Raw genomic sequence first — 18,172 nt, forward strand, 5'->3', positions numbered from 1 at the left:
AGGATCAAGACCTTTTCCATTCCTTGCTTCTACTAAGGTGATGCCTTTTATGAGACTTAGATCTTGAATGACTTTTGCCTCTTGATGACTTTCATTCTTTGCATTTGTGTCTGTTCTCACCATTTTCAGATGAATTTAGTTGCTCTTTTCCTTTGTGAGGAGAATGTTCTTTGTCATTTTATTCCTCAGATTTGTTTCTTAATTTAGTTTTAGATTCATGTCATATTATTTTGCCATCTGAGTCTGTAGCACCTTCATTTCAGTCCCTTCATGCATTAGCATGCTGTTTGCTTATTATATTCTGGCTCCTGTGGTTTCTTCCTACGTTATCTGACTTTTGTTTCCTTTCTCTTGACCTTGATTATGATCTTGAATAATGATGTTTTGAGAAAGCTTTAGGAGAAACAGATACGTCTGACTGTTCGTTTTGATCTCTATCTGGGGATGTCTTTTCTGGAGCTATTCCATCTTATTCTGGATCACTAGCCTACTGAGAACCCAACTGTTACGGACTAAATTGTGTCCCCCCAAAATTTGTATGTTGAAGCCTTTAACCCCCAATGTGACTGTATTTGGAGACGGGGCCTTTAAGGAAGTAAGTTAAACTAGGCCTAAGGGTGGGGTTCTGATCTCATGCAGCTGGTGTTCTTATAATTATGAAGAGGAAGAGACACCAGAGATCTCTTTCTTTCCACATGCACAAACCAAGGAGAGGCCATTCAAGGACACAGGGAGAAGGCAGCTGTCTGCAAGCCAGGAGGAGAAATTGCTCCTGCCAAACCTTGATCTAGGACTTCTAACCTCCAACACTGTGAGAAAATGTCTGTTGTTTAAGCCACACAGACTTAGTTACTACCATGTGGTATTTTGTTGTGGCAGCCGAAGCAGACTAATACACCAGTCTTAATTTCATTAACCCTCTTTAGTGAAAACAGCCCCTTGGCACAGTGCTGCTGAGAAATATGGGCTGCTTCTCCTCACGTGTCCTGGCGCTAGGCAGTGTCTCCACTTGCTGCTTTTAACAGTGTCAGCTAACCAGAAGCATCCCACAGAATGACTAAATCATTTCCAAGAGAGACCCAGATGGCATAAAATGTATCTGCCATTGCTTTGTTAGTTTTTTTTTTTTACATGTAGCTCAGTATCTTTAAGGTATTTATATGTCTGTATTGAGATAGATACAATATTTTTTACCCCAAAGGATAGCCATTTGTCCCGACACTATTTATTGCCTAGGTCATCTTTTCCCATCAATTTAAAATACCACCTTTATCAAAAATTGTATTTTCTTGGCATGGGAGGCTCCATGCAAAATGAAGTGCCTCTACCCCCAGACCTACCAGGGCAGGACAAAGGAGGGGACATCTGCAATAGAGGGAGAGGAAGAGGATTTGGTGGTGCCAACCATTGGAGGCTACATGAATGCTGGCACCCGGTAGGGGAGCTACAGATATGGAGGCAACTTGATGACAGCAGGCTATGGTGACTTTTTCACAGACTGCTACAGCTATCATGATTCTGGGTCTTCTAGAGCATGTAAAAGTATTCCGCACAAAATCAACTTTCTACTTCAATTTTCTCAAACTTCAAAACCCAAAGTGTCTGTGCTGTGTCCCTGTGCTTCACTGCGTTTGTCAACTGTGACTTTTCACTGAAACTTATCTGAAATTCATAACCTATAGAATTTAAGACAATGGCAGTTTTTAATCATGCCGTGTCTTTGAACTTGATCTATTGACATTCACAATAAGTGGAAAACAATTTTCAGAGAATGCATTTTTGTTCAGACTTGCACAGGATTCTAGAACCAGCGTTATTCAACATTAAGGCAAAAGCCCACCTTTGCTTTTTATGGGAAGTATTACTTTATTTAAGAGACAGATGATGCATTTTAATCTACATCATTTTAATCTACATTACCTTAATTTACAGTAGGTTTTTTTTAATGAACTTTGACCTTTTAATAAATTTCCAACACATGTTTATGCCTTTGATAGTAATGAAAATGATTTATCCCATTCAGAAAAAAAAATTGTTTTCTTACAAACATGTATATGTTTCAGTATTTTATATTCTGTCCCACTGATCCATAGTTTTATTTCTATCTTAGTATTACACTCCTTTAATTACCAAAGCTTTACAATGAATTTTGATACCTAGTAAGACCAGTCATTCCTTATTATCATTGTTTGTCCAAATGTTCTTGGTATTCTTTCACATTTTATTTTCTGTAAGAATTTTAGACTTTGTCAGTTTCATGTTTTAAAAAGTCCTCTTGGGAGCTCCCACACTTCTAAGTTCATTTTCTTCCTTTAAAACTATAGAACATGAATTTTAAAAGAACATATATACCCACAAGGGCAGAGAGAACTGGAGAGAAGGCAATAGCAAGGAATATTTTGAAAGAAGGGAAGAATATGAATGCCTGGTATTGACTTGGCTGGTCCAAGGAAGTCACACCCCAGGCCAGCAGTAGAGAAAGCTGACAGCCAACCTGCTACACACCATGGAACCCTCAAAAGGCACAAAGCTAGCTGTACAGAGTCTCACTGTGCTGTGGGTGCAGAGTGGTCAAGGAAAGCTGAGAACCAGTTAGATCCCTAAGTCCTTTCTCCAATTCTAGACATAGTTGATGGTACAAGTCAGGGGGATTAAGTGAACATATGCCTTGTGAATGTTGTATACTAACTTTCCAACCCTTTTCCTGCCACTTAGCTCCCCAATTCCTGGCAGCTAGTCTTTTACTCTTTAGGCAGGAGATTGTAAAATTCCTCTGGGAAATCTGATCAATGTAAGGGAAATGAAATTAAAAAGCCCAAGGCGGTGGAGGAGGGTAGGATTCCCAGCAAATAGCCATTATTACAGAGCTTCCAATCAGCCTTTAATTCTTATGAATAAAAAACAAGGATAATCAGACATCTGGGGGAAGGCTCTGACATGGAAAATGGAGACTAAAACAAACAGTAAAATTCAACTCATTTTAACAATAAAGCAAACAGCCCCCTATCTGTAAGCCACAGAGAAATAAATAAAGACAAACAAAAATGGGCTCATAAACAGGAAACACAGAGCAGAATGATCTCTTAAAAATTAAAAACATGAGAGGAAAATGAGACAGAAAAGATAAGAAAATGGGAGGTCTAATACCGCAATATAAACAGCTTCAAAAAAGAAAGGTGAGGAATATGGAAGGGAGGAAATTCTCAACAAAATTATTTGATGAAATTTCCTCAAACTGAAGGACTTGAGGAGTTGGCGGATTGTAAGGGCTCACTGCCCAGCACAGTGACTGAAAACCCATATTTATGTATGTTATCCTTACAGTGGATATTCAGTCATTGTTAAAAATGTATAGAGTTATAAATAATGCTATTATGAAATTATATGTGTTTTTTGGCATACATTTGTATGCATTTCTTTTGAGTATGTACCTAGGAGTAGAATTGCTGGGTCATAGAGTATTAGTAAATAATGTCAAATAGTTTTCCAGAGTGGTTGGAAGTATAGTTTCCATTTATATCAATTTGTACCCAGTCAAAAACAAAAAACTCAAATGTCTATAGGAAATGGATAAATAAATTTAAGAATGAAATACTATACAGCAGTGAATATGTACAAGATTTTATGACATGCAACAACATGGAAGAATTCACAAACATTGTTGAGTGAAAGAAACCAAACGAAAAGAATACATGATGTATGACGCCTTCTGTGTAAATTCAAGGACAGGCAAAACTAAACTGTGACGGTAGGAGTCAGGGTGGTGGTTACCTTTGGAGAGGATACGGTCTGAGGGGGCATGAAGGGGGCTTCTAGGGAGCTGGTAGTGCTCCATTTCAATATTTGGGTGGTGGTTACATGATATGCTCATTCTGAAAATTCATTAAACTATACCCTTATAGCTTAATTATAAAGTGTTTATTTATAATATATAAATTATAAAGTGTTTACCCTTTAAACACTTTTCTGTTTAAATGTTATATTTAAAGTAAATTAAAATCGTAAGCATGTTAATTAAGTTGATTCATGGAAAAGTGTTTTGAAGATAATGTTCATTGAAATTAGCAGGACAGAGCTATGTTAACACCATGATAATGAAAAAATTTGTTTACATGTATATGTGGAGGCTTGGGGAAGGGACATAGTATTATAAGTAGCTGTTACTTCATTATTTTTTTTTTTAAATTATATCTCAAAGCTCTTAATTTTTTTAATTTTTATTTATATATATATTTTTTGGCTGTGTTGGATCTTCGTTTCTGTGCGAGGGCTTTCTCCAGCTGCGGCAAGCAGCGGCCACTCTTCATCGCGGTGCGCGGGCCTCTCACTGTCGCGGCCTCTCCCCGTTGCGGAGCACAAGCTCCAGACGCGCAGGCTCAGCAGTTGTGGCTCACAGGCCCAGCTGCTCCGTGGCATGTGGGATCCTCCCAGACCAGGGCTTGAACCTGTGTCCCCTGCACTGGCAGGCAGACTCTCAACCGCTGCGCCACCAGGGAAGCCCCACATTATTCTTTTATATCAGCTGGCATGTTATAAAGGGGGAAAGAAAGCCACATGTGTCTGCTGGTTGTGTTGCTATACTGAAAACAAGATTATCCTGTCCTCAATTGTCCCCTTCAAATTGGGGTAAGTAGGGTGATCAACTAGTGCTGGGAGGTTTGCGGTGGGGTTTTTTTTTTTGGGGGGGCGGGGGTTTGAGATTTATCATAAGGTAAATAGTATCTTGACTGCCCCCTTTACTTTCAGATGTGACATTTATGAAGATGTGACTTGTGTATCTATTTCTCCTTGTTTCCTAGGTTTTTGTGGAGACTCTGGATAAGTGTTTTGAAAATGTTTGTGAATTGGATTTGATCTTCCATATGGATAAGGTAACCTTCTCTTCCAAACCAGGGTTACTAGGAAACTAAGAACTTTAGACATCTCTAGCAATCTGTACACCTTCATGTTCTTTCTTTTGTTTTTTTTACTCTAGGGATAGTCCTAGAACCTAAGTTATTAAACTTAATAACTTAAGTTTAATAGTTTGGGGAGTATTTTGCTGAGATTTGTTACCAGTTTTAACACACACAGGATAATTACTGGGCCTATATTATGGTTCGTGTTTTCACAGACGGACTTCTTGGTTTAGGGCAATGATGGCTTCCAGGCCAATGGTGAGATAAATAGTTTTATATTGATTTTTTTTTTTAATTATTCAAACCCTGTTTTCTTTGTAGCTAAGACTCTTTTTCTTTCTTTTTTTTTTTTTAATTTATTTATTTATTTTTAGCTGTGTTGGGTCTTCGTTTCTATGTGAGGGCTTTCTCTAGTTGCGGCGAGTGGGGGCCACTCTTCATTGTGGCGCGCGGGCCTCTCACTATCGCGGCCTCTCTTGTTGCAGAGCACAGGCTCCAGACGCGCAGGTTCAGTAGTTATGGCTCACGGGCCCAGTTGCTCCGCGGCATGTGGGATCTTCCCAGACCAGGGCTCGAACCCGTGTCCCCTGCATTGGCAGGCAGATTCTCAACCACTGCGCCACCAGGGAAGCCCCTATATTGATTTTAAAATGAGTTTCCCAGGCATAGTCCAGTGACAGTGAAGCTTTGAAATAAACACAACATGGTTTTGAACTTAGCTAGTAAAATGTACCATTTTCCTAAAGAGTAATGTAGTGACTAAGACATCAGTAACATAGTTTGAGGTCAGGTGATACTCTGTAGGGAAGCCTGCCAGGCAGAACTGAAGTGGTCCGAAGTACACGTTCTCAGTTTTGTGTTGCTACCATAACTGTGACATGGCTTATGTCCTCATGTGCCAAATTAAATATGGGAGATAGCCAGCAAGGGGATAGGAGCTGCCACATTTATTTTATCCAACTGGGCACATGCTGTACCCAGTGCTGTTCATTGGTGGAGGTTGGTGCATCTTAGGTTTGCTTGGTCCTGGTTTTTCTTCCACTGATTATTGTCACTATGATCCATGGCCCTTAGAGGGAGATAATGATGTTTAGGAGACTATGACACATTGCTATGCCACGATCCTTTATTAATCTGTTTTCATCATGACGAGGTAGGTTATTTTTAGATCCATCATTGCCATTTAGAGCACTTTCATTTTCCAATAGGATCTTCAGTCTCAGTTAACTCTCCCAGGGTTCTCAGATAGCATTTTCTGGGCTAATGCAGTGGGTGTTGGAATGGAGTACAGTTTTCTCTCTCAACATGTGGGTTGGCTGTGTGGCTCCCTGAGCAGCTTGGTGCAAGAGAATCACAGAACCCCATTCCTTTTATAGATACTTGACTTGGGGCTCCCTGATAGCCTTACAAGGCTTCCGGGACTGACTGATACTTTTGAGGTGGTCACTCTCCCTTTTCATATGAAAGGACTTTAGAAACTTCAGAGACCTCTCAACCTCCTCTTTGCAGGCAATTAGAGTTGTTTTAGGCTTGTCAGTTGTTAAAGGTGCTGCTATCTGGTAATTTCTGTCAAGGAGAGCCATAGCTCTAGTTTCCTTCTGTACTAGTGGGGAAAAAAAGTTAAGATTTAAAGAGACTTGAGACTATGGAGGGAACAGAAGAATGCTTTCTATAGGCCTTATTATTATTTTAAAACAATTTTTTTTAAAATTGTGAAATACAAGGTGTTAACCTTGGGGTTACCACCTGGTTTCAAAGTAGATTCCTTTGGGGATGCCACCTGTTGCTTACCAAGCCGGTCTCAGCTCATGGATTAAGGGATAGGCTTTGCTTGGGAATTCCCAAGCAAGAGAAGAGGAGGCACAGGTCTCCCATCCTCCCATTGTCCCCATGGCAAGGTGTGTCAGGGCCTGTCTCTGATAGAGTGGCTTCCCGCCCCCTTCTCCCAATGCCCTTTCTTTTTTCTTTTTTTTTTTTTTTTTTAAAGAAACTCTATATTCTTTTTTATTTAAAATTTTTTTTTTAATTTTTGGCTGCATCGGGTGTTCATTGCTGCACGTGGTCTTTCTCCAGTTAAGGCGAGCAGGGGCTACTCTTCATTACGGTGTGGGGGCCTCTCATCACGGTGGCCTGTCCCGTTGAGGAGCACGGGCTCCATGCACACGGGCTTCAGTAGTTGTGGCGCACGGGCTTAGTTGCTCCGCAGCATGTGGGATCCTCCCAGACCAGGGCTTGAACCCGTGTCCTCTGCATTGGCAGGCAGACTCCCAACCACTGCGCCACCAGGGAGGCCTTGCCCTCTCTATTTATCAGACAACTGCAGGAGCAGACTTACCAGTGAGGAGATACACAAACTGCCTGATACTAGGCAGTCTGTATTTGGGTGCCAGCTGTCTCTAGAAGTTGTCTCAGAATGCCAGATGCCTAACACCTGAAAACTTGGGGGCCTATGGGATGATACAGCTGGAGGAGGCAGTTGTGGGTCTTATGGGAAGTTGAGCTTGGTCCTTTGCATTTTAGTGTGCAATTTAGGGTCAATTTGTAAGTTACACACGCGCACGCACACACACACACACACACACACACACACACAACTGTTGGGATTTTTATTGGAATTGCATTGAATCTATAAAACATTTGAGGAGAATTTACACTTTTACAATATCAGGTTTTATCCATGTTATGGTATAGCCATTTCTTCAGGTCTTCTTTGAGGTTTCTCAGTGAACTTTTGCAATTTTTCCCATAGAGGTTTTTCATATCTTTTATTAAATTTATTCCTAGATACCTGTTTTTTTATGTAATGATGTTTTAAATATTCATTTTTTGTTTATTGCTGCTATATAATATATACATCACTTTATTTCTGCAAGTTGATGTTGAATTCAGAGATTGTGTTAAACACTTACTAATTCTGATATTTTATCTGTAAACATCTTACCCATTTCTTTTCAATCCTATAGCTTTCTGTCTGTTTCTTGCTTTACTCTACTGACTAGGAACTCCAGTGTAATGCTGAATAGAAGTGGTGATAGTGGGCATCTCATTTTGTTCATAATTTCAAAGTGAAGTCTTCATCTTGTCAGTATTTGCTGTATATATAGTATTTGAAGTATAGCAAGCTTTTGGGTAAATATTCTTTATCAAGTTAAAGGAAGTTTCTTCTCTTTCTAGTGGCTAAGAGTTTTTAGTCATGAAAGGGTGTTAAAATGTATCAAAAGCTTTTTCTCCATCTCCTGAGGTAATCATGTTTTTTGCCTTATCATTCTAATATTGTTCTTTAAATATTTGTGAGGATACCTGCTAAAGCAGTAAAGTAATTCCAGTCCCAACTATTTTATTGCATGTGGCTTTTAAAGGAAATAAAAGGCCATAAAAATATTGTTCTTTCTCATATGTCATATCTTCAGATGAGTTCTATGAAGTGTTTTGCTGCTGCTGCACATTCCTTTTACAGTTTATAAAACTTTATTTTTAGTTGCTCTATGACATCAGGAAATTGCTGTCCATATCTCCTAAGGTTTTTGAAAAGTGATGATGCAAGGACCGAATCTCACTGTACTCGTCTATAGAATGTCTAAAGGTGTCTTCCAACAGGTGACTTTCAGTGGGATTTCAAGCTTACCTTTGCCCTCATGTAGAGCAGTTGGTAATTCAGGCATATCTTCTACTGATAGTAGAAAATGGTCTTTTACTCAGATAGGCAAAGGACCTGTCATAAGACAGGAGGAATGTCACTCTGAACGCAGTCCTTCTTAATTAGTCTCCACCTTAAGTCAGGAATTCTCATCAGGCAGTTACACTCTGCGTTGGGTTGTCATGGATAGCTGCCCCATTCCCCTAAGCAGTTGTGGCTGGAGTAGCAGGCCTGTGTAAGGACCAGAAATGACTGAATTCCTGCTGCCCTGGCAATTTGTTTTTTTCTAATCTTGAGATTTCTTTCTCAGCTTCTAAATTATTTTTGTCAGTGTCCTCTTTTTATTACTGCTGCTCTCTTTACCTCTTCACTCACCCTTTCTTCCTGTCTTAAAGGAAGGTTTATTCCATTCCATTTCTAGAACTAAGTCCTCTTCCTATCTCTCCCTAATATGCAGCATAATCTTGGTTCTTCAACTCGTCTCCAAGGTGTCTTTATTTGCTCCTTCTCCTATAACTACAAATTTCCCCAGGTTGTCCCAATCTCTTACAGAATACAGCTCTCCCCATGCTTCTAGTGCTCCTTTTAACTGTCGTTTCATTTCCATCATTTCATTTAAGGTAAACCTCTTCATGTGTGAGTGATTTATACCCAGTCTTGCATCTACTTTGTCTGTTCCTTTTCTGGAGCCTATAGCCTGGTTTTCACTTCTACCCCAAATTCACTGATTATTTCCTAATTCTCTTTGCCAATCTTCACCTTCTTTAATGTTTCTGCAGTATTTGATGCCGTTGATCATTCCATGAAGCACTGCCTTAATCCTTTTCCTACCTTTGTTTCTGTCACATAGAACCCTCCTGGTTCTCTTATTCTCTTCCCACCTTCTACCAGTAAATTATGATGTCAGTCATCTCTCACTTCACTCTTTTCCATCTCCTACTTCTATCTTAGATCTTATCTGTTTCTCATACTTAAACTATTATCCACTTAGGTAGTTCGTAAATTGGTATTTCTAGTCCTGATGTGTGGCCTGAGTCTTATTTTTCCCAACTGCTCGAAGACATTTCTTTCTCATTTCATTCTAGTATCTTGTTTCTTCTTGCCACTTCTTATCCGTAACCAGATTCAGCACGTGTCTCCTGAAAACTGTTTCTTCCCTTAGCTTCCCTTTTCCGGTGGTGCTACCACTATTCTGTGTCATGTACAAGCAAAAACTTTCCTCCTTCTTCCTTGCCCCCAACAGCCAGTCAGTCACTAAAACCTGTGCTTCTTTCCTGTGCTTTCTTTCTTAGAGTCCTTCTTATATCTTGTTCTTAGATTCACTATTTATTGACATTGGTCACACTTGCTTTTATATCTTTCTAGATACGTACTTTTTTCCTGAACCATTTGAGAGTTAGTTGCAGACATCATAACTTTTCAACCCTAAATACTTCAGCAGACCTCTCCTAAGAACAAGGACATTGTCTTATATAATATGTTGTGCATAATTCTCTAATATACTTTTTTACAGCATAATTAATTATTAACCACAACATAATTAACATTCAGGAAATTTAACATTAATATATACTGTTATCCAATATATAGTTCATATTTAATTTTCCCCGTTTGACCCAGTAATGTCCTTTATATATATATAAATTTTATAATCCTAGTTTCAATTATGAGTCAGGGAGAGCCACTGTCTTTAGTTATGGTGTCTCTTGATTTCAGTTGTGTCTATCGGGTTTTCTAACCTTGTTTTCTCTTCATTCTTGTTGATCCTGCACACTGGAATTAGATTCATTTTCCAAAGCACCTTTAGACTAGCTCCCTTGATCACAGACCTGTTTTGGTCCCCCATTATCAAGCTTTGACCCCCCTGGCCAGGCATTCAAGGCTATTCACAGTTTGTCCCTATTCTGTCTTGTCCTTACTTACCATTACTTCTAGCCAGATACCTTCTGCTCTAGCCAGAGTGGACCAGTCTTCATCACTTTGTAATTCCTGCTTCAGAGCCTCTGCCTGAAATGCCTTTCAACAGCTCTTTGTAATCCAGCCTGTCATATAAGCTTAGCTCAAATCCTACCACCCTAAAGCTTGTCCTGGTTACCCTGTCCTGTCATCAGCTCTGTGGACAATATGTAGTGCTATTTCTGACCTTATGTACCTTAGTTTATGTAAGTTTGTATGTTTTCCCTACTTGACTAGACTGTTCTTTGTGTTTGCTCTTGTCTCCCTCACTGGATCTAGCATGGCCCCTTTTACTGAGTGAGATGTCTACAGGTGAGTGTCACTAAAGAGTTCTCATGTCTCTAGCCTCATAAGCTTCTTCGTGATTTAAAATGCTGCAGGTGGAGTAAAGTTTGATTCCATAGTCTCTGGCATAGTCCTCAACTCTCCAGACTGTGCCATTTAGAGCTTATCTTGCCTGGGGCAGTTGGTTCCCTTCTGCTTTCAGAAATCCCCCAAACACAGCTCAATTTCATGGCTGAGGTGGGTATTGGTGTTGATTTTGGTGAATTGAGTTTTGTTCAAAGAAAGTCATGTGAGTAGCCTAACATTCTGTACTACCAGTGCCTCAACAGCAAAGCTGGATTTGGAACTCAGTTGGGCTTTCAAGATTTGGTCATCAGAGTCATGGTTTAGTGCCTATGTCAAGGGAATTCATCCAGCCTTTTTATAGATTTCAGTCTGCAGTGGGCTGTCTCAGGAGATTTGGAACACATGCTTTGGGGCAGGTCTGAGCCCAAGAAACCTTGTAGTATGGAATTTAAATCTCTGCTAAGTATAAGCTGCTGAAATGGGAGAATGCTGAGGGCTCAAAATTGAAATGAACTGTTGAGACCTAAGATGAAAGGATCATAAATAAATGATGATGCTTGTTAAATGTCCCTTCTGGGAAGAGAGGTTGTGATAAGAAAGCTCATTAATGCCCTCCACACCCCAGTGATGTTTGAAGCAGATACCCTGATTTCTGTTTCAAAGAATGGAGGAAGAGTAAAGGACACACGTTTTGTGTGTTTTTAGTGAGGAAGGAGGAGCTGTTTGGGCCTAAAAGAACAAGACGTTCTGTTTGAGTTTTAGTTCTTGTGAAAGGTGATAGTTGGCATGTCTAACTGTCTCTGGCTACCTGTGTTTCTCTCTCTGAATGTTCCTGAGAAAGTGGAGGGGAGCCGAGGCCTGCCTTTCGTCCCATCACATCCCAAGCCGTTCTCTGCTGAGGCTTGAGAGAGAAGAATTTTGTGGCAGAATATTTTTCAGAGGCCAGTATCTTATTCCCTCAGGACAGCTCAGAGATTAGCAATAATGATTTCTTAAATTTCTAACATTGCTATACTTTGTTTTAAAAAAAAGGAAAGAAAAGCTCAGACTGCTCCAAACTGCACTTAATATCTGCTACAGTACACACTCTCACTTTCCTTTGCGCTTGAACTCTGCGCTGCCTCAGTGTACAGTCTCATTGATTGCCACTTGAAATTACAGAGAACCTTTTTGGTTTGTTTAATCGTTCCTTATTACTGGTTTAGAGTATTAGGATGATACTGTACACAAAACAGCAAAATTTGACCTTTAGAGCTGTTTGTTCTCCGGCCTTTTCAATAAAACCTAGTGTTTGTCAAGACTGTAGGTATAGCAAAGCTTATTACCAATGATGTTACTTGGTTGTGTTGCAGATAAAACAAATTGTGTAATCACTTTGATTGCTGATGTGTAGGTGCCCTAAAAGGCTGGAATTGAGATTCAGTTCTACTGTTCTTGCTATTATTATTTATGATGCAAAAGAGGATTGGCCTGCTCTGAGATAAAAAACAGAATTTCTTGATCCCTAATTGAGAACCCTTTGCCAGACTTGGTGTTTGTATCAATCTAGGTAGACTAGGGAATAACATAACTTCAAACTTCCAGTAGCAGAAAGGTCAATTTCTCACTCAGGCTGTGTGGCCGTTGTGTGTCTCTGCTCACTATAGTCACTCGGGGGTCCAGGCTGATGGAAATCTTCATCAACGTGTACTTTTCCACCTGGGGCGCTTAAAGTGTGTTGGCTCTTAAAGTGACACATCCATTGCACTCACATTTCATTGGCCAAAAGCAAGTCACATGCTCTCACTTAAAGGCCTAGGAAAGTGCAGTCGTACCATGTGCCCAAGATGGGGGAGAACCTGAAATAGTTTTGAATATTCCTAATGACTACCACAGTTTTTTTTTTTCATTTATTTTCTTAGAGGCAAAACAAAGCCGACGTTTCCTTCAGTATCAATTAATAGGTGGAAACTTAGAAATTTTAGTATCAGAAAAATAGAGGAACACTCTTGTAAAAAGGAAACATGATTGAATCTTAGGAAAAGGCATCTCATGTAGCAGCTTTTCAGTTTCTCTAATGAAATACTTGGCATTTATGTTTTATATACTTCGCATATGAATTTAACGTGACTTACAAAATTAAAATTCCCTGATAGAATAAATTGCTTCCATATCTGAGAGGCAGGTTCCTCTCTCCTTACAGATGCTTTCTTCCAGTTATCTATCCTTACCTTGGTGGCTTTCTGACCTTGGTAAAGTACTGATGTCTGTTGAGAATGTTTTTGTCTTTTTTTCTCTGATTATCAAATAGCAAACATTTATTAATGAGGAGGCCACTGTGTTAGATATGGAGATACAAAGATGGAAAAGACAAATATTCTGTCCTCAAGAGGTTCATGGTGCAACTATAAAGATGGGTCACATAGAGACATTCCTGGGTCTTGGACTAAAGCAACATTTTTGGAGAAGGAGCCTTAAGTTGAATGTAATTTTTTAGGAGGCATGTTGTTATATGAGGGAGCTCTCATTTTGTACTACTTTTTTTTTTAAAGCTGCGTTTTATAGCTACTTTATTTATTTATTTATTTATATTTTTTGGCTGTGTTGGGTCTTCGGTTCGTGCGAGGGCTTTCTCCAGTTGCGGCAAGCGGGGGCCGCTCTTCATCGCGGTGCGCGGGCCTTTCACTATCGCGGCCCCTCCCGTTGCGGGGCACAGGCTCCAGACGCGCAGGCTCAGTAGTTGTGGCTCACGGGCCCAGCCACTCCGTGGCATGTGGGATCTTCCCAGACCAGGGCTCGAACCCGTGTCCCCTGCATTAGCAGGCAGATTCTCAACCACTGCGCCACCAGGGAAGCCCCTGTACTACTTTTTATAGAAGTGATCACAAGCACTGCATTTAGTCAAATATATATAGTATATCTGCATATTGTACTTCATAAAACTAAAATGTATATACATTATTTATACAGAATAACATAGTACCTAATCATGAGCTCTTTTATTTAATGATATTTAATCAGAGGTAGAGAAAGAAGAATGGAACTTTAAAGAAATAGCTGTTTCTGGGGCTAGCCTCTGAAATGGAGGAGGGGCAGGATAGATGGTAGCCCATCTACAGCTTTTGCCTGAGAGCCTGAGGTCCTAGATATAGAGCATGTTGGGCAGCCTACTGACTGAGTGCAGTGGCCCGTGCTGGGTGTGGCAAGGCTGGACCAGCACCACAGGTGTGATGGCCCCAAGTCAGGTAGCTGGAGAAAACCATTAGCAACTTGAGGTAGAAGATCACTGCCAAGTGAGACGAGCAATGAGGTCTGTATGAATTCCTGAGTAGAATACAGTTAGCCCTCCGGATCTGAAGGTTCCACATCCGCAGATTCAGCAACCCTCAGACTGAAAATATTTGGGGGATAAAAACATTCCAGAAAGTTCTAAAAAGCAAAACTTGAATTTGCCATGCTGCCAACTATTTATATAGCATTTACATTGTATTTGTAACTATTTATGTAGCATTTACATTGTATTAAATATTATAAGTAATCTAGAGATGATTGAAAGTATGTGGGAAGATGTACGTAGGTTATATGCAAATACTGTGCCGTTTTATATAAGGGACTTGAGCATTCACGGGTTTTGGTATTTGGTGGCAGGGTCCTGGAATCAGCCCCCAACAGATAACCATGGGTGGACTGTAATCATTCAAGGGGAGGGTAATCATAGAAAGGGAAATTAATGTTGATTGGGCAGCTGCCAAGTGCCGGGCATTGTGCTAGGTACTTTAAGCCCAATAATCTTTAATACTGTAGATAGTAACATCCCTGTGTAACAGATCAGCAAGCTGAGGCTTAAAGTGCCTAAAACTTAAACAAACAAACAAACCAAAAAAAAACCATGTTCTTTCCACTATACTACAGAATTTGAGAATTTAAAGGCACGAATATTATAATAAATATGATTTGTAAAAATTTACAGAATTTGTTGATTTCTAATTCCAAAACCAGAATTCCAGGAGACCAAACAGTAGGAACAAAGGCTAAAGGTATGGCAGGGGGTGGGGAGGAGTGGGAACATTAGGGGTGAAGGCCACTGGAGATTGGGAACTTTGCATAAACTCCCGCTAGACAAAGGGTCTGCCAGCTGAGGCATTAGTGGCATTTTGGGCAGTGCAGTTGTTCATTGAACTGTGGATATCCCTGACCCCCTCTACTAAATGCCAGTAGGGCCTCTGCCTGATACATTTCCAGATGCCCTCTGGGGTGGGAGCAGTGCTATCCTAGATGAAGAGCACTGAGTCAGAGCAGGGTGTGTGTATGGGATTAGGCCGAGAGAAGTTTGAAGAAGTAGATGATGATCAGACTGTGGAGAGCCTTGTCCTATGTGTTTCTGAGTCCAATGTACACTCCCCAGTGCCCTTCTCACCAAGCAGTTTTGATACTTCCTCATTCTTAAAGCATTCTTTGTTTCTAGTTTCAGGTTTTATCTACCTTTCTGGCCATTTCATCTGGCATTTTGAGCTTCTTACCTCTTAAATGATCCCTCTTCTCTTTTCTTTTAGACACTCTCTTCTTAGGAAATCTCACACAATCCCATGACTTCAGTTATCTTTCTGCTGGTGATTCCTAAAGTACCATCCGAACTCACTTCACTTCAAACTCAGTTATGTCCAAAACTGAATCTCTATCCCCCTGTATTTCCAGACTGACAGTTCTGGAAAGGTTTTAGGAAAACTTTTCTTGGCATTCCCCTCGCTGCCCAGAGACTGAAATAGATATCTTGTTTCCCCCAAGCACCTTCAATTACTTTTGCCGTGACATTTAACACAGTGTGTTGTTTTTGCTTATTTGCCTGTTTAAAGAGCACACACTCCAGAGCCTGCATGTCTGGGCTTGATTCCTGGCTCTGCCGCTTAAGAACCATATGGCCTGTGCCTTAGGAACTTATATGTGGACAGGAAATCATGATAGCACCTAGCTTATATGGTGGATGTGAGCATTAAATATATGGAAAGTGCTTAGAATATAGTAAGTATTTATTTCATTCTTTTGTTTGTTTATCCCCGCCACCTCCAGATACTGTTAAGGTAAGGATCAGACTGTCTCGCTCACTACTGTATTTCCAGATATTAGCACAATACTTGGCACATACTGGTTATTCATTGTTGAATTCATTTGTCCATCTACTACTAGGGAAATAGTTAATCAAAAATTCCTTTCTTCATGAATCTTATATCTACTAGAGGGAGACAAAATAAAATAAATGTTAGGTGGTAGTAAGTGCAGGAGAGAAAATAAAGCAGGCTGAGGGGTGGGTAGGTATGGCTTGATATTTTATATAGGGTGCTTAGGAAAGGCATCCCTGATAAGATGGCATTTGAGCAAAAACCAGAAGAAAGTAAGAGAAGAGAGAGATAGGTTCTTCCCTGGAGAAGAACATTACAGGTAAATGGAACAAGTCCAAAGACCTTGGGGCCGGTATAGCTGAATGGAAGTGAGAAAGGGGGGGGAAATAATAGGAGATGAGGTAGGGATGGGGAAAGAGGAGCGGATAAGTCATCACTGCCTTTGGAGAGGGGAGCTAGGTAAGTGTGGGGACTAACTTTTCAAAAATGTTGTACCATGTGCATATATAGCCTATTTATCACCCTGGGTCTTTTAGGCCCAGTGCACTGAAGAAAGAGTACAGTCCTCTCAATATAAGCTTTATACAGTAAACAGTTTAAATTGCTGTCTGCTGCTCTAAGGCAAAGTCTGAGCTTGAAGCTAGGTAAATTGTAGATTGTCTACACATTATCCCTTCACCTTAGCCTAGGAACTGTGATTAACTCCGGAGTACAAGTGGGAGGGCCAAGGGAGTGTGTGCACAGCAGTGTTAATGGCCCAGAGTACACCTCAGGACACATTTATGAGTCTGAAAGCACATCGATCTAGATTGGGGAAAACAATTTGCTACATTGACATCTTGGTCATTGATAAATCTTTATGGCCTTATCTGCTTATGACCTCAAGAATTAAGGTCCACATTCTGTAGAGAACAAGTTGCTCGATCTGTTTCTGAAGTTAGCCAGGTCTGTACCATGAGACATTTTTAGCAGGTTAGGGCAGAGGGATGCCCAGGCCCATCCCCCTGCGGTTGAACTCCCGATAGCACTGAAGGGAAGTCATCCTGTCAAAGCCTGGAGTTGAGCACTTCCTGTTTTTTTACCCAGTCACTATACAAGTGCATCCCTTTAGATTTTCAGAATCTATATATCTGAATTTACTCTAGAAGAATCATGTTAATGTTGTTTAGAAACCTCAGGGAAGGAATGGAAGGTTCCTTGCTGACTGGGCCTGACCCCTTGGGCTTTAAGACTGCTCCTCCTTTTCCTACCTACAGAGTGAGAGAAATGGGCACATTCCACACAGGTCTGTCCCTGGCACCCTGCTGGCTTTCTCTTTATACATTCATCCTTGGGCACTCGTCTGCTTTGATACAGATGGGCGACAGATCTACATCTCATTCTGACCCAAGCTAAAGGCTTGTGTTTATGGGAGTGTACAGCACCTTTCCATCTGGATGACCTGCCATCACTTCCAACTTAGTGTACACCAGTCCACTCATTTTCTCCTCCTTTCCTCACCTCCTCTCCTGCCTACCCCTCACCCATTTACCCACTCAGCCGTGGTCTTCTCTTCTTCACTTTCCTTATTCTGTCAGCGATATCATCTTTCCTCAAGGCATGAAATCTCAGGGATGTGTACTTTGCCTTCTGTTTCCAAGTGGTCACAAAATGGTATTGGTTCTTCTTTAAGGGTCCGCTTCAGGCCCACCTCTGCCTTTCCTTCTCTTTTCCTCTCCCCTTTCCTTTCCTTTTCCTTCCTGGGTAACTAATATATCAGCTCTAGGTAACTACAGCAGCTACATCCAGTCTTTCTCCCAACCTTTTTCACTCAGTCTAATCTTCCATAGAAAACATTTCTCCCATTTTCCCTTCAGTCTACATTCTTCCTTCTGGCCTCAGAGGATTTCTGGATTGTGGATCCTCTTGTCCCTCAGGCTGTCTCTGCTTTGGAACAGAGACCCCTCAGGCCAATCAGACACGTCTTCCTCTGTTTTTCATACATACCTTGTCAATTCCCACCTCTTTGCTTTTGCCTATGCCTTGTCTCCACCCTGAAATACCCTCATCTTCTCCCTAACAAGCTTTCAAGGTTTCAGCACCCAGCTCAAGTTTTACATTTGGTGAAGTCCTCTCTGAACTCCAGTATTGTAGGTCTCCAAGCTATTTGTCTTCTTACTCTTGCTTTAAAGTTTTTATTACTAATTGTTTCCAGTAGGTTTTAAACTCTTGGAATAGTGTCAATATGTGATAGT

General features: G+C 40.6%; 1 protein-coding gene and 1 pseudogene across 1 annotated transcript in view; one reads left to right on the forward strand and one right to left on the reverse strand.

The window, feature by feature from the left end:
• AP3S2 (adaptor related protein complex 3 subunit sigma 2) overlaps window positions 1-18,172 on the forward strand; it is a 55,210-nt gene that overhangs the window by 18,215 nt on the left and 18,823 nt on the right. Inside the window, exon 4 of the mRNA XM_059912485.1 lies at window positions 4,800-4,871. Coding sequence (XP_059768468.1) covers window positions 4,800-4,871 — 72 coding nt within the window. The remainder of the gene's footprint in view (window positions 1-4,799; window positions 4,872-18,172) is intronic.
• Window positions 5-3,801, reverse strand: LOC132360802 (arginine/serine-rich coiled-coil protein 2-like; annotated as a pseudogene).

Source organism: Balaenoptera ricei, chromosome 2 (assembly GCF_028023285.1).
Source record: "Balaenoptera ricei isolate mBalRic1 chromosome 2, mBalRic1.hap2, whole genome shotgun sequence".
Taxonomy (NCBI): domain Eukaryota; kingdom Metazoa; phylum Chordata; class Mammalia; order Artiodactyla; family Balaenopteridae; genus Balaenoptera; species Balaenoptera ricei.